Raw genomic sequence first — 13,844 nt, forward strand, 5'->3', positions numbered from 1 at the left:
CGGGTTGCGGGCTGGATCCCCAGTGTGGGGTGAGCAGGAAGCAGCCAGCCGATCAATGGTTTTCTCTCATCATTGATGTTTCTCTCTCTCTCCCTCTCCCTTTCTCTCTGAAATCAAGAAGAAAGTATTCTTTAAAAAACTCACCTTGAAGGCTCATTCTTCTGGAAAGCTCCTCTCTCAATGCAACTCTCAGCCTTCTCCATCTTTGATCCCAGAACTCCTCCCCCTCACCTTGAGTCATCACCCCTCATTGTGCTTTAATTGTACTCTGCTTTATAATTATTTATTGTATGCCTTTGTCTGCTTTGCCCTCTTTAAGGACAGCAACTGAGCTATTTAATTCATCAGTCTCCAGCACCTAGCCCAGTGCTTGGCACAACAGACTATTCATTTTTAAAAAGGAATGTGTCATATACCTCTCTCATAGTAGTTACCTTTTAGCATTTTACTTGCAGTTTTGACCCTGGGTCACTGGCTATGCCTTGTGAGCAACCTTCCTCTCCATACAGTCACTTCTAGCCCTGCTAAGACTTGGGTGAACACACACTACCAACAACCTATAAAATAGACCCAAAATACATTTAAGTGGCCTCTTCTTTTGGGTGTAAAAGTTGGTTACACTGATGTGAACTGATTCAGAAGGGGGATATTAAAAGAGGGTCTTACATGATGGAACTGTAAATACAATGTGTCCGTACAAATGTGTGGTCTTCAGAATTAGGCAGATGATTGGGTTCAAAGCCTGAGTTTCACTTACATGTTACTTTCGACCTGGGGTTGACAAACTGCAGCCCACAGGCCACAGCCAACTTGTTAACTGCTTTTTACAGTTCTTGAGCTAAGAATGGGTTTTATATTTTTTAAATGGTAGAAAAAAATATCAAAAACAAGAATATTTTGTGATGTAAAATATTTAGAAAATTCAATTTCAGTATTCATAAATCAAGTTTTACTGAAACACAGCCGTCCTTATTGTTTATCTATTGTCTGTGGCTGCTTCTGCCCCACAATGGTGGATTTGGGTACTTGTGACTGAGACGATACGGCCCACAAAACCTATAATATTTACTATCTGATCCCTTACACAGTGGGTTTGCTGGCTCCTGCTTTAGACAATTCATTTGACCTCACTGATTCTCAGGGTTTTTTCCTGTATCATGAAAATAGTAAATAGCACTTCCTTCAGAAGACTGTCATGAGGATGAAATGAAATAATGCACGTAAGCATCAATAAATGTAAGCCATTATTATATGTAATTTACCACAACACTATTTGCTATTATTGTTGTTGTAATTATTACTGTATTGAAACTCCCTTCAATCAATAATGTTGAATTTTAACAATTTTCAATATTTTTATAGTAATAAACATTTTGTGATTTATCAACAAGAAACATTTGTTTTGTAAAGACTGAATTATTTAAAAAATCATCAAATCCATATCAGTTCTAATGTTTACTTTTTACACATTAAACTTTTTATAAGCTATTCACTGTACATGAATTCCTACTCATCAAAGTATTTTCTGCTATTATTAAAATAAATGTTTCTTTGTATACTTTAAATATTTCATGTTATTTTTAAGGCAATTTGACATGTGAAGAGCTAACCTTGTCAGAGGAAAATTAGATTGAATCATGCCACTCAATTGTTGTAAGTAAAAAATGGGAATGTTAAATAATTATAAGTGAACACTGAGCAAAAAAGGTAGAATTTGAAAGGCACAGTAAAATTTATGTTTAAAAAAGGGGGAGGGGATTTTAACCTCAATTTTTTTTTCTCCAGAAGTAAGGTTAGCAGAATTTTGCTTAGGGATTCATCAATAACTCTGAGGTAGAAAAATGTCAGTTTATCTAATCTGTATCCTGATGTTAGGCAATACTTTTTTATTATATTTTTTAAGTTCTCTAGAAAATGCATACTATCCCTTTCATTTAACTGTTCCAAGTCTTTCTATGTTATGACATCTATCTTAATTTTCTGTGCATTCCCAAAATGTAAGGGTTTAGAGCATGTGGGACAACATAAATGATGAATAAATATTCACTGAATTGAACCAAAAGGAAACTGAGAATCCTCATGGGAGATTTAAAACAGCTGTCAACAAGGCTACCCAGACTCTTTATCTAACTTTGGTGACCCACATGATATTTGTTCAACAAAAATAGAACAATTAAGATAAGACATGGCCCTGATCGGTTTGGCTCAGTGGATAGAGCGTCGGCCTGTGGACTCAGGGGTCCCAGGTTCGATTCCGGTCAAGGGCATGTACCTTGGTTGCGGGCACATACCCAGTGGGGAGTGTGCAGGAGGCAGCTGATCGATGTTTCTCTCTCATCGATGTTTCTAACTCTCTGTCCCTCTCCCTTCTTCTCTGTAAAAAATCAATAAAATATATTTTAAAAAAAAAAAGATAAGACATGGCTCCTGCTTCTGTCCTTGGTTTTTGTCTTTATTTTCTATTGTCATGTTACTCTGTCTTTTCTATTCTCTTTACCATATATCACTTTAAAAGTATTGTCTATTCCTTTGTGTAAGGTGACATGGAAGCCCACCCTGTCATCTTTTATATTTACAGCAACCCACATAGAGATCATGCTTTATAATAATTGGTGGTGAAACAATCATTATGAAATAATGCTCACTCTTAATTAGTGTCTCTCACTGGATAGTCTAATGTATCTTTCCAGGAAAGGCAGAGGCAAATATCTTCCTAAATACCCTCTTAGTTTATGAATTCTTGTTTATAGGTCAATTAATACATTTTAAAAAATCTACTAATAATGCTTTTACTTTTACTATAATAATAATCAAACCTTATAAAAGGTCGTGTCACTGCAAGGAGTGTTCTGATGAACCAAGATGGATGAACAATGATGAATGATTTCAAATTCTTCCGCAACCTAGTTTGAAAAAGGAAAAACAATTATTCATAACCCATTTTTAGTGGGAATTAAAAAAGAAAGCATGTTCCCAAATAAGAATATATACACAGAGTTCTAGGCAAGTTGCTATTACCAATAGGGAAAGTATAGAATAGTCATAATTCATAAAAAATGCCTTTTGATATGTAATTTGAAACTTTTATGATTCAAGCCTTATTTTCTTAGAATAAATGTAAACTAAAGTGGTTGTATTCACAGAGTCCATAAATCTATAACCATCATGGCATATTTTTGCTTAACAATGCTTTTCATTTTTGTCAGCATTATCCTTACTATTTTGAAAAGTATACTTTTACAAGCAACTTAATTTATTTGATCTCTGAGCCTTGGTGTCCGCTTACATATAGTGAAAACAGAAACCATATATCAAGTGGTTGTTTGGCCTGCAGGTTACCATTTTAATGTTCTTGATTTTCAGGCACATTTTTCAGCGTTAGTAATGCTACTTTATGAATGTTTGGATCATTAAACGAATTTTAGTTACTGTAACAGGGCACGCATGTGCTGTTATGTAAGGAGCTACATCTAAGTGGACACCACACCCATCATAGATATCATAAACTGGTATGTTTATTATGACAGTTTCCCTATACATGGCAATAATATGTTTTGTTCTATTAAAACCAGTACGAATGAAAGTAAAGTATCTTGAAGAAGGGGCACCCAAAGGCACCTTATGGGCTAGTGGTTAACATGAATTAACAGTGAATTCTGAAATAAGAGCTCAACATTTTCCAAAATCATAATAGACCCAATGCACATTAATAGCATCAAGATCACATGGCACGAGTAGAGAATTGTAGATGCTGGTTTAGCAGCTCAAATTGCGCCTCAATGTGGCAATAACATGCAGAATTTAAAGCACAGTTTGGTCATTAGATCTGACACTACAACATTTAACAAAATTGGGGGAGGATTTGCTTGGGGCACCAAGTGACACTTTGATTAATATGTTATCATTTATTATCTCAACTCTGCATAATTCAATGTTCCTAAAATATAACTGCATTTTGGTAGACTAAAAGGGAGTCAGAAATAGGAATTATTGAGAAAGTAAAACTAGGGATTAAATAATGGAGCCCACCTACCGTCTGTCAATCATCTGGTAGCATTTCTTCATCCAGCCCAGCCCTGGCATCTTCCGTCTTGGGGTTGCACCATTCAAGTACACAATCATATAATCTTCAGCTACCATCAACTCTAAAGTACTTATTACATATCTGATCACAGGAAGGAAGAGGAGTGTTTTCAGTTCCCACATGAAATGCTTCATTTTATCTACACCATAATTAGATAACATTTAAATGACAGGGTGTATAACATTTGAGAATGGTTGTGCATATTACCTCTTCACCTGGAGAAGAATGCAGTTACCTAAGATCATTTCTGAGAGTGAGTACTGTTCATTTAAATATACAGTTATCTTTCTTTTTTTTTTTTAATGCAGGTACACTAAAAATATGTGTGGGTAAGAAACCTAACTTTCAAAAATGTCAAAAATGTTATCATATACTAAGGACAACCCAGATTAAATAAGGGCAGATCTAAATGAAGCCAGGTTCTCATCTGTTGACTAAGAACATGTTATCGGGGAACAAATATTAACACTTCACCCAGAGGAAATGTTACAGCATTTTAAAATGCAGGCCAAGCTGTGTTTGTTTAGTTTTCAATCCATTCTACTGGCAAGAGTGACTTTAAAGGTTTTAGTCTCTTGAGCAATGTTCCTAGACAGAGATTTCATTGGCTTTTTCTCAAAGGCTTAGCACAGTCTACATCACTTATTTCCTTTTATTAAAGATGCTGATCTGCCATACATGCCCACAGACATTAACTCAAAGCACTTTGTTGTAAGTATCACTCACAGGAAAAGATTTTCCATGACATAGTGGTAATCCGCCCGACTGCTGTCTGGCAGAAAACAGGCGGCAAACACAATGATGGCATTTAGGCCATCCCCATAGTATCCTGGGAGACAAACAAAAAGACATTTGTAACCAATTGAAAGCTTTAACAAGATAATATTTAACCTAAAGAATAAATCTGGAAGCCTTGGCAAGTGTGTGGCTGTGGTTGTAACAGATATATCTTTAATTGAGTATTATACAGACTATACTTTTATAAGTATATACACATATAATTATCTCCCAGTGGTTAACATATATGTTATCTAGAGTCTTAAATATAGTGTGTGAATATATTTGCATATATCGGGTATCCATATATTGTGAACGATTATATGTGTTGTACATAGTCATGCCCGGGTGTATAAATACTCAATTTATCAAAGGATAGGAGCAACACCTTCTGATTTATGGGTTTCTAATTTATATATTTTAAGAACATAATTTATATAATACTTCTTTTCCTTTCATGGCTAATAAAAAAAATGGTCCAGAGTAATTCACATTTTCAGCTCTTTTAAATTTTAACTTGAAGGGAAAACTTAGTCACCAAATTCCACTACAATCTCCGACTCACAGACTTGAGCGACCAGATGCTTGTGAGTAGACAAGTAACCGCCTTGGCTTTGATTTGGAGGACTGGTTCCCTGTGATCTCCAGGTGCGATAGACGGTGAGGGAAACACTCTCAGGTAGAGATAACTGGGCACAGAAGTCAGAGCCTCGTCTCTTAGAGAAAGGGCAAACTCAAGAAGGGTTGGTCTGGAGTTTTAGGAAAACAGATGCTTTGGAAAAAACTGGAGAATTACTTCTTGGCAACATGGGTGGAGGGTGGAGTTCTATTTGCAGATGGTGGTGAGAAAATAGGAGACAGGAGATGCAGACAAGTGTGTTATTGAAACTCCGAGGGCCAAGGAAAATGCAGAGATATCTCAGGACATTTTACCCATTTTGGAAAGCTCGGCTCCATCCTTTAATCAAGCTCTGGGTTCCCTTAGAGCTCATCTTTGAAATTCATGGCAGCGGTTGATCAGTTTCCCATGGGTTTGTGTATGGGATCTCACGTGTCTTCCAGACTTCAACATGGAAGCAATGCACTGTAGGGTCATGTTTTTATAGCCCCTTTTAAACACTTGCAATTTTTGTCGTATCACATAGTTCTGAGCTTCAGAATCATTACAGAGATTTCCTCAAAGCTCTGAGGGGGAGGACAGGACACACGCTCACGCCTGATCCAGTCCTCTCAGAACTCAGTGTGTCTCATTCCTTCTGAACTCTAAATACCCCTCTGGTGATGACAAGGCAGTAAAATACTGGCTGGATATAGATTTGGATGGGGCTTAACTTTTGAAAAGCAGTTTAATAAGATGTTCTCTACAAAGAGAGAGTGGGATTCTACCACAAAAGAGGTGGAGAAGAGAGTGATACCATCTAAAAATATATCAAATTATGGGTTCATGTGTATTACTAATTTGAGGTTGTATACAGTGTTTACAGAAGATGCTACCTATGTAAGTCTATATCTGATGCAACACATGTTTGTGAAACAGGATTGCAGTAGCTTCCCTCTGGACTCTTTGCCTTAGTTCCATCTTTTCCAATATGTCAATATTTGCCAACACACTTTTAGAATGTGATATGAAGGAAAATGAGGGAGATATATTTCAATACAAGAAGTATTTGTTCCTCGGAACAATTTTCTTTTAAGAAGCTTAAATGGAAATTCATAAAGGATAAGTTGACTTAGCTACACTAATCCTACCCCATGAAGGTATGCAATGCGGACTCAGCACAATGAAAAAGGTGGCTTCATCAGAAGAGACAACAGACATATGAATCCAGCTTAAAAGCAGGTGCAAAAGCATCCTTTGGAAAGCATCCTTCTAAATGTAGCTGTTTGGCTGTCAGAATAACGTCAAGATCACGACTGTTCAGTTGCTTTGATTTCTTTTTCTATTTCTGAAGAATTTCTAAGAGTTTCTCAAAAAATGAAAGCCTGGGGTTTATGAACAGTATTTCAGAGGTCGTCTTAAATGGCAGTTCAGCTCTGTGTCCATGCTGTCTGTCCTTGGAATGCTGTCATGTTCACTGGAGTTCATGTAACCAAACAAATGCTTAAGGACCAACTTACCACCTTCTGACCATTGTCTAAGTCAGGAATGGCTCTACATAAAAATTACTAAAATTTACGAAGACGGCTTTTTGTACTTTGGGGCACCTGAACAGTTGGAAGGGAAGAAAAGAGAGAGGAAGGAAACAGGAGGCGAGGAGGAGATGTATGAAAGGAAATGGAAGGAGAAGAGCTCCTCAGGAGAGTTCTCCATCTAAGTCAAGAGCTGGTGCCATTGTTGACAGGCTTTGAAGACACTGTAAATAGCAACGGCTGACAAAGTGCAATGACCAGAATGAGTGGACCATTCCCTCTTGTCCCTCACAGATTTCCTCAAGGGGACTGGCTAACCCGACTTCTATTCTAAATATGCAGCTTCCTCGTGTGAAGTTGCCCGTCAGCAACTGCATGATGCATTTGAAATTTGGGTTTTAAAAATGTGTATTTTATTAGCCTCTCTTCTCAATGACCATAAGGTGGATCCAGGGCATGTGTGCTGAGGTGCGTGAGCAATCCCACCATGGTGCCTCCTGAGACCCTCTGAAGCAGTGATGCAAACCTTACCTGAGGCAGGACAGACAGGCATGAAAGGGACGTAACACAAGTTTGCTGGCCCGCAAATGGAATGGAGACAGAAGGAAAGATGCCACAGTCACAACCAAAACATCACACACACACACACACACACACACCAGCCAGTAACTCTTCTCATTCTTTCCAGGATCATTTGTCCAGCAACACGGCAGAGAAGGTTACCTGAATCTCCTATAATGAAACAAAACAAAACAAAAACAAAAACAAGAAAGGAAACTCCTTGTTACAATGCTATGGCACAACTGCCCTTGGTCATTTAAATATATTCTCTGCTTTAAGTTCAAAAAAGCCAGTTCTGGCCTCAGAGTGACCCCATGCTGCTGGCGGATTCAAACCACCCAGCCCTCTCTTTGCTTTTTTATTTAAGCAGATGGCAGGAATATTGGTCACCCTCTTATGACTGATGAAGTGATTGAAGCCCAGAGAAGTTATGTGATTAATTATCAAGATCACAAATTAATTCCTGGAAAAATTGGGTCTTGAACCCCATTATTGTAAATGTGTGCAGGGCCTCTGACAATAGCTCACGTCGAGGTCACTAAAGCAGAGGACCGGATTATTTGTTCAAAGACTGCTCTCCCACGCTGATATTCCCAACTGGTATGGACACTTGGTAAGGCCTTGTTTTCTGGGTAATTTATGCAGCTCTTTTAACCACCCCCAACTCTCATCTTGCAATTGCATAGAGCACAACAGCTGGCACTTCTCTGTTGGCCTGAATGGGAAAACATCCTTATAGCAAAATGCAAGACACCAACACAAGATCCCCATCCACGGTGGGTGCTGCTTTTTAAATGCTCATCAGAAGCCAGGATGGCCAACTCCACAGACTGGTAACCAAGGAAGGCTGCCTTCTCATCGCTAAGGTCTAAGAAAGTGGTGTGAGCTTCCAACACAGAAGACAAAGCTCTGACAAATTCAGAAGCAACATCTGAACGATCTTTGCCTACGGAGCACAAAAGCTGTTCAGGGCATAGGAAGAGGCGGCATCGCGCTAACGTGCTAGATGGGTGCAGCCAGAGGCACACTCATGCAGGCCAGCGCCCAGAGAAAGACGAGGTGGAGCTGGGGGTAGGAAAGGTGGCCTTGTCTTCCAAACTGGACAGTCACACAGACAAAAACCGAACTCAGCAACAGGACGAAGAGGAGCTAATGCCAATGGGAGCAGGTGGCAGGGATGGAGGGCACAGCAAACCAGGTCATCCCTGAGGGGTCAGCTCAGTTATATCCCAGAGGACGTGACAGGCAGAAGCAGGGCTTTTTCTGTCCCTACTGTGTTGATGACAACCACTCTCTCCTAATTCAGGCAGCAGACCCACTCACACAACCCACATACTTTTACTGTGGTGGAAAGAACAGGCAGGGGGGTGTACTGGAGGGACAAGAGGTGTTAGGAGAGCAGCGGAGCAGTGAGCCTGCCTTCTTTACAACCAACGGCTCTCCATTTAAGACCAAGGGGTAGAAATGTATAAATATTATCACTGTTCTACACTTTTTTGTCCTTTTTTAAGAATGAACACAGGCTACTTTTATATTTAGCCTCTGATTTGTTTTTTATTTCCAAACAAATCATACCTCCTTTGTGCCCGATGGGTGGTACAAAGGAGGCATGGCCTTCTGGGAAGATCTGGGTGACGTTAAGGTTTTCATCATACCAAAGGGTTGGCTCTATGACCACTTGTCTGTCATCTCCGGGAGGTCAAGCCAGCTCTATTCTGAAGGGCTATGGGAAAGTTTCTCTCAGAGGAAATGGCCCTAGCCCACGGCACTATCCTGGGGACATATTGCCATTTCAGGCCACACTATGAAGCAGGGAAAAGGAAGGTCATGGCTGAGGACACCTATTGGCATTTTCCTTCACTGTCATGGTTGGAGTCCCGGGTGGTCAGATACTTACCTGCAGGGAGCAATGCATGGGCTGGAAAGTGGAAAATTTGCTGGTGGAGGGAAATTTGATTGAAAAATACAAAATGTCCTTCTGCCAGTTAGAAAACAAAAGCTAGGAGTTTAATGTTGTCCCAAGATGCTTGTTTCCCTGTCCTTGATGAGGAAGAGGGAAGAATGTTTGCCTCGTCAGCTTACACTGTTCCGGAACAGCCGAGTGGTTAGGGGGGTGCCTCGGGACTGCAGGGAAGGAGTGCATGCAGCAGAAAAATAAAAAAGCCGTCGATGCTTTCTGAAGTTGACCATGTTAAATGTGTTGCTCATCTGACTTGTTGTGAATCCCGGATTAGTCCAGGCTCTGAAGCTCCAAGAAAGCACTAGAAATACAAAACACCACTTGTTCTCCAATCACCACTGTCCTCCCTTACCCCTCACTAGGCACGTGGAGGTTTTGGCTGGAACTGGCTGTTGTCAGGCACAGGTGTAATGGAGTTTAGAGAAAAGCCAGTTTCAGGGAGGGGAAAACAATGACAAGGCTGAGTCTAAAAAGATTTCCTAAAGCTTCTGAAGAGGATTCAAAATACTATTTTGTGATTAGAAGCAGCTCTACTATAGCGATCTTATTGCAGGCTACGGTAGTATGGACTCAAAAACAATTCAATTAAACCCTACAACCAACCCAAATGAATTCTGAACAGACATTATTAAACTGGACAACTCTGGCTTTCAAAAAAATTGCATAGAAGATGACAACTATCAGATCTGTGATATGAAAAGCATTTTTCACATTGGAAAATTATTTTTGCATAGTCGGCTTTGCAATGTTTATAGAATTGGGTGTGAAGTGATATATTTAGCTCTACAGTCCCCTAAACATTGACTGCCCAATAGGGTCTGTGGGGTGCCATGCTGCAGAGAACCCTAGTTTCATTTTCTAATAAAAATATAAGGCTGCCTGCTCCCCCGTTCCAAGATCCACAAAGAGCTGGACTACCTCCGTGAGAAATGACTCTCCTGTAGGGCTCGATGACCTTCATGTCAATCCGCTGCTCTTGTTCTCCAATCACCACTGTCCTCCACAGCCGGTTGTCCTCCCGCTCCTCTTCTGCCGTATATTCCGGAATGGACTCGGACTCTTGGCCAGAATCTTTGTTGGCTGTGGGAATCTCTGGAAAGGAAGCACAGAGCCAGGCTTCATTGAAGGAGCAAGACCTTTACCGTTGAGGCAGTTCAACAACCAGCTGTCTCCTGTCAGAGTCAACCTGATGGAACTGCCTATTTTATACAAATCACAGCGCTTAACACCGTCCTGACCACATAAATGACACTCAGGGAAGTCTGAGGATTCACTGACTGAACAACCAGATACATTGCTAAGATCAAGCTGAGGGTGGGGACAGATGCAGGGCTAGAGCTGTCCTTTGTCAGTAGTGGCCCAGAGGGGATAGGCTGTACCAGCTCATCCTTGGTCATATAGGTTGAAGACCACAGGCCTTTCTGATGGGGTAAAAGGCTATTATCAGGTCCACATAATCTTGTTTTCCTTGGGCCACATTTCCTGGTGTATCCTGAGTGTGCAGGGTCTTAGTCTCTTGATGATACCACAGTCTAGACCAGAGGTGGGCAAACTTTTTGACTCGAGGGCCACAGTGGGTTCTTAAACTGGACCGGAGGGCTGGAACAAAAGCATGGATGGAGTGTTTGTGTGAACTAATATAAATTCAAAGTAAACATCATTACATAAAAGGGTACGGTCTTTTTTTTTTTAGTTTTATTCATTTCAAATGGGCCGGATCCGGCCCGCGGGCCGTAGTTTGCCCACGGCTGGTCTAGACCCCTGCTCTGAGACTCTTACAATGGAGCAGAACCTCCATCCCTATTTGGAGCATATCTGGACATAAATTTGATATACTTCCCATGAACTTTTCAAAACATGCTAGAGCAAGATTTCACAGGAAACACAAGAAAGTAACTTTGTAGACCAGAAATGTTCCAAGGCCCCAAATTCTCAAGACTCCTATTTATAGGTGCATAAGGCAATAAAAGAAGCCCACTGAGCATCTTGGGGGAGAAATTTACTACCCACTCCTGTGCATCCAGAAAAAGCACTCATGTTACATTTTTTAAAAGAATAAACAGCAATGGTTTCTGTTTTTGCTTCAAGTACTAGCAGAGTTTAACAATGATTAATCTTTGTAGGTTTAAGTAATTTGGAGGAAACGATTATTGATAACTTTCAAAATAATTCTGTGAGATATTATCTAATTTTTCTTTCTTTTAAAAATATGTTTTTATTGATTTCAGAGAGAGGAAGGGAGAGGTAGAGAGAGAGAGATAGAAACATCAATGATCAGAGAGAATCACCAATCAGCTGCCTCCTGCACATCCTCTACTGGGAGTGAGCCCACAACTCAGGCATGTGCCCTGCCTAGGAATAGAACCGTGACCTCCTGGTTCATGGGTCAATGTTCAACCACAGAGTCACACGAGCTGGGCTATCCTATTTTTCCATTCAAGGAAATGACCTTTGATTTACTTATATTCTTTTATGGGACTTGGATAATAATAGCAATACTTTGAGTACCTACCATGTGTCAGGCACAGTAGTTATACTAGACATGATACCAATGCGAAAACTAACTGCAGTAGTTACCTTAGGTCACAGAGTCAGAACACAAATATAGTCAAACCCTGACCTTTTCTACTCTTCTAAGCTATCACACTGTAACTCGAATGTGTGATTGTCTCATTCTTGTTTATTTTACTATGAGGCTGTGAGTTCCTTGGGCTAAGAAGTTCTGCCCGAATTACCTTTAATATTCATCTCCACACTTAGCTTGGAAACCTGCACAGACTACTCAATAAAAATGGGGAAGGTGAGTGGGTAAATAAAGCTTTGACAAGTTCCTGGAAATAGAGGCAATCTTTAAGGAAGCCACAACAAAGCTATTATGCTCCGGAAGATTCCGTAAGACACATTCAAACATGTCTAATTTACCTGCGACTTAGAATAATAAAATGAAGTCCAGTTGGGAAGCAATCCTAGGCTTTTTTGCCAACACCAACAGCTACCACCACCCACAGAGCCTTGCCTCTCCCGGCCTCCTCTGTGTTCCCACCAGCGCTCAGCAGCTCACTAAGGATGGAAAGCAGCAGCCTTTGGCTTCAGATCAAGCACGGTGTTGCTGCTATAAATCCATTCATCTGCATATGGAATCCCTTCCTGCTTCTCCCTTCCTGTTGGGTTAGGGCCCTTGGATGCTCCTCTTAGCTCCCTTCCAGGGACCCTGTTTTCCATCTGGTCTCTGTGCCCGCAGAACTCTGGGCTCTGTTGTTGGTTTGTCTTTTGATGCTGCTGTATACACAGGCTCTCCCCTGCAATGAACTCACCATCCACCAACCCCTCTTCATCCTGTTTGAGACTTTTTGGCCTGCTCTAAATTGGCCTGGGTGATCAGTGTGGGCTTGTTTTGTTTTCTGCATGCTTTACTGAGGCTACTTCATTTCAAAGTTTTGTACACTATATTCTTTTTTTCTGATTATAAAAGTAAAACACACTCACCCTGGGCAGTGTGCTCAGAAGTTAGAGTGTTGGCCCAAACACTTTAGGGTCTCGGGTTCAATTCCCGGTCAAAGGTACGTGCCTGGGTTGCAGGTTCAATCCTTGACCCTGGTCGGGGCATGTGTGGGAGGCAACCAACCAATGTATTTCTCTCACATCAATGCTTCTCTCTCTCTCTCTCTCTCTCTCTCTCTCTCTCTCTCTCTCTTCCTCTCCCTCTCTCCCACTCTCTCTAAAAATCAATGGAAAAATATCCTCTGGTAAGGATTAACAACAATAACAACAAAAGTAAAACACACCAATAAAAGTATAAGCAATATGAAATTGATCATGAAAACAACAAAAATCTTTAATGCCGGAAACCAAGATGGTGGCATAGGTAAACACTGGAGTTTGCTGCCTTGCACAACCACTTCAAAAATACAACTAAAAGACGGAACGGACATCACCCAGAACCACAGGAAGGCTGGCTGAGTGGAAATTCTACAACTAGAAGGAAAGAGAAAAGCATACTGAGACTCAGAGGAGGTGCGGTGCGGAAGTAAAATACTAAGGTACAGAGGCGCATGAGGAGCGGGCTGGCGGCTGAGGGCGCGGTTGTCTTTTTCAATCGGGAGGGAGTCTCAGGCTCATATGGGAGAAGCGGGACTGTCTGGCATCAGTTGGAACTCGAGGGCAGCTTTCTCTCGGAGGTACTTGCAGCAATTGCTGGAACACTGAGAAGCGGGGCCTCTGAAGGCAGGACTGAGAGCAGCCATAACTGCTCTCTCCACCTGCCCTGTTGATCCCCTGGAACCCGCCCTGCCCAAGCCTTGCATGGAGGCTTTTGCTGGATAGCCTCAGGCA

The 13,844-nt window shown here is 41.0% G+C and overlaps 1 protein-coding gene across 9 annotated transcripts in view; it reads right to left on the reverse strand.

The window, feature by feature from the left end:
- PRUNE2 (prune homolog 2) overlaps nt 1–13,844 on the reverse strand; it is a 208,397-nt gene that overhangs the window by 16,547 nt on the left and 178,006 nt on the right. For 5 of the 9 annotated variants that reach the window (XM_014454127.2, XM_014454126.2, XM_023752390.1 and 2 more), the window contains 5 exons: nt 10,431–10,604; nt 7,715–7,723; nt 4,811–4,913; nt 4,034–4,165; nt 2,817–2,903 (listed from right to left, as the gene is read on the reverse strand). In XM_014454127.2, coding sequence (XP_014309613.1) covers nt 2,817–2,903; nt 4,034–4,165; nt 4,811–4,913; nt 7,715–7,723; nt 10,431–10,604 — 505 coding nt within the window. Of the gene's footprint in view, nt 1–2,816; nt 2,904–4,031; nt 4,166–4,810; nt 4,914–7,714; nt 7,724–9,335; nt 9,814–10,430; nt 10,605–13,844 lie in introns of those variants that run through there. The other 4 variants (XM_023752392.1, XM_023752391.1, XM_023752396.1 and 1 more) reach the window with 3 other exon arrangements.

This window comes from Myotis lucifugus, unplaced genomic scaffold (assembly GCF_000147115.1).
Source record: "Myotis lucifugus unplaced genomic scaffold, Myoluc2.0 scaffold_31, whole genome shotgun sequence".
In the NCBI taxonomy this organism is placed as follows: Eukaryota; Metazoa; Chordata; class Mammalia; order Chiroptera; family Vespertilionidae; genus Myotis; species Myotis lucifugus.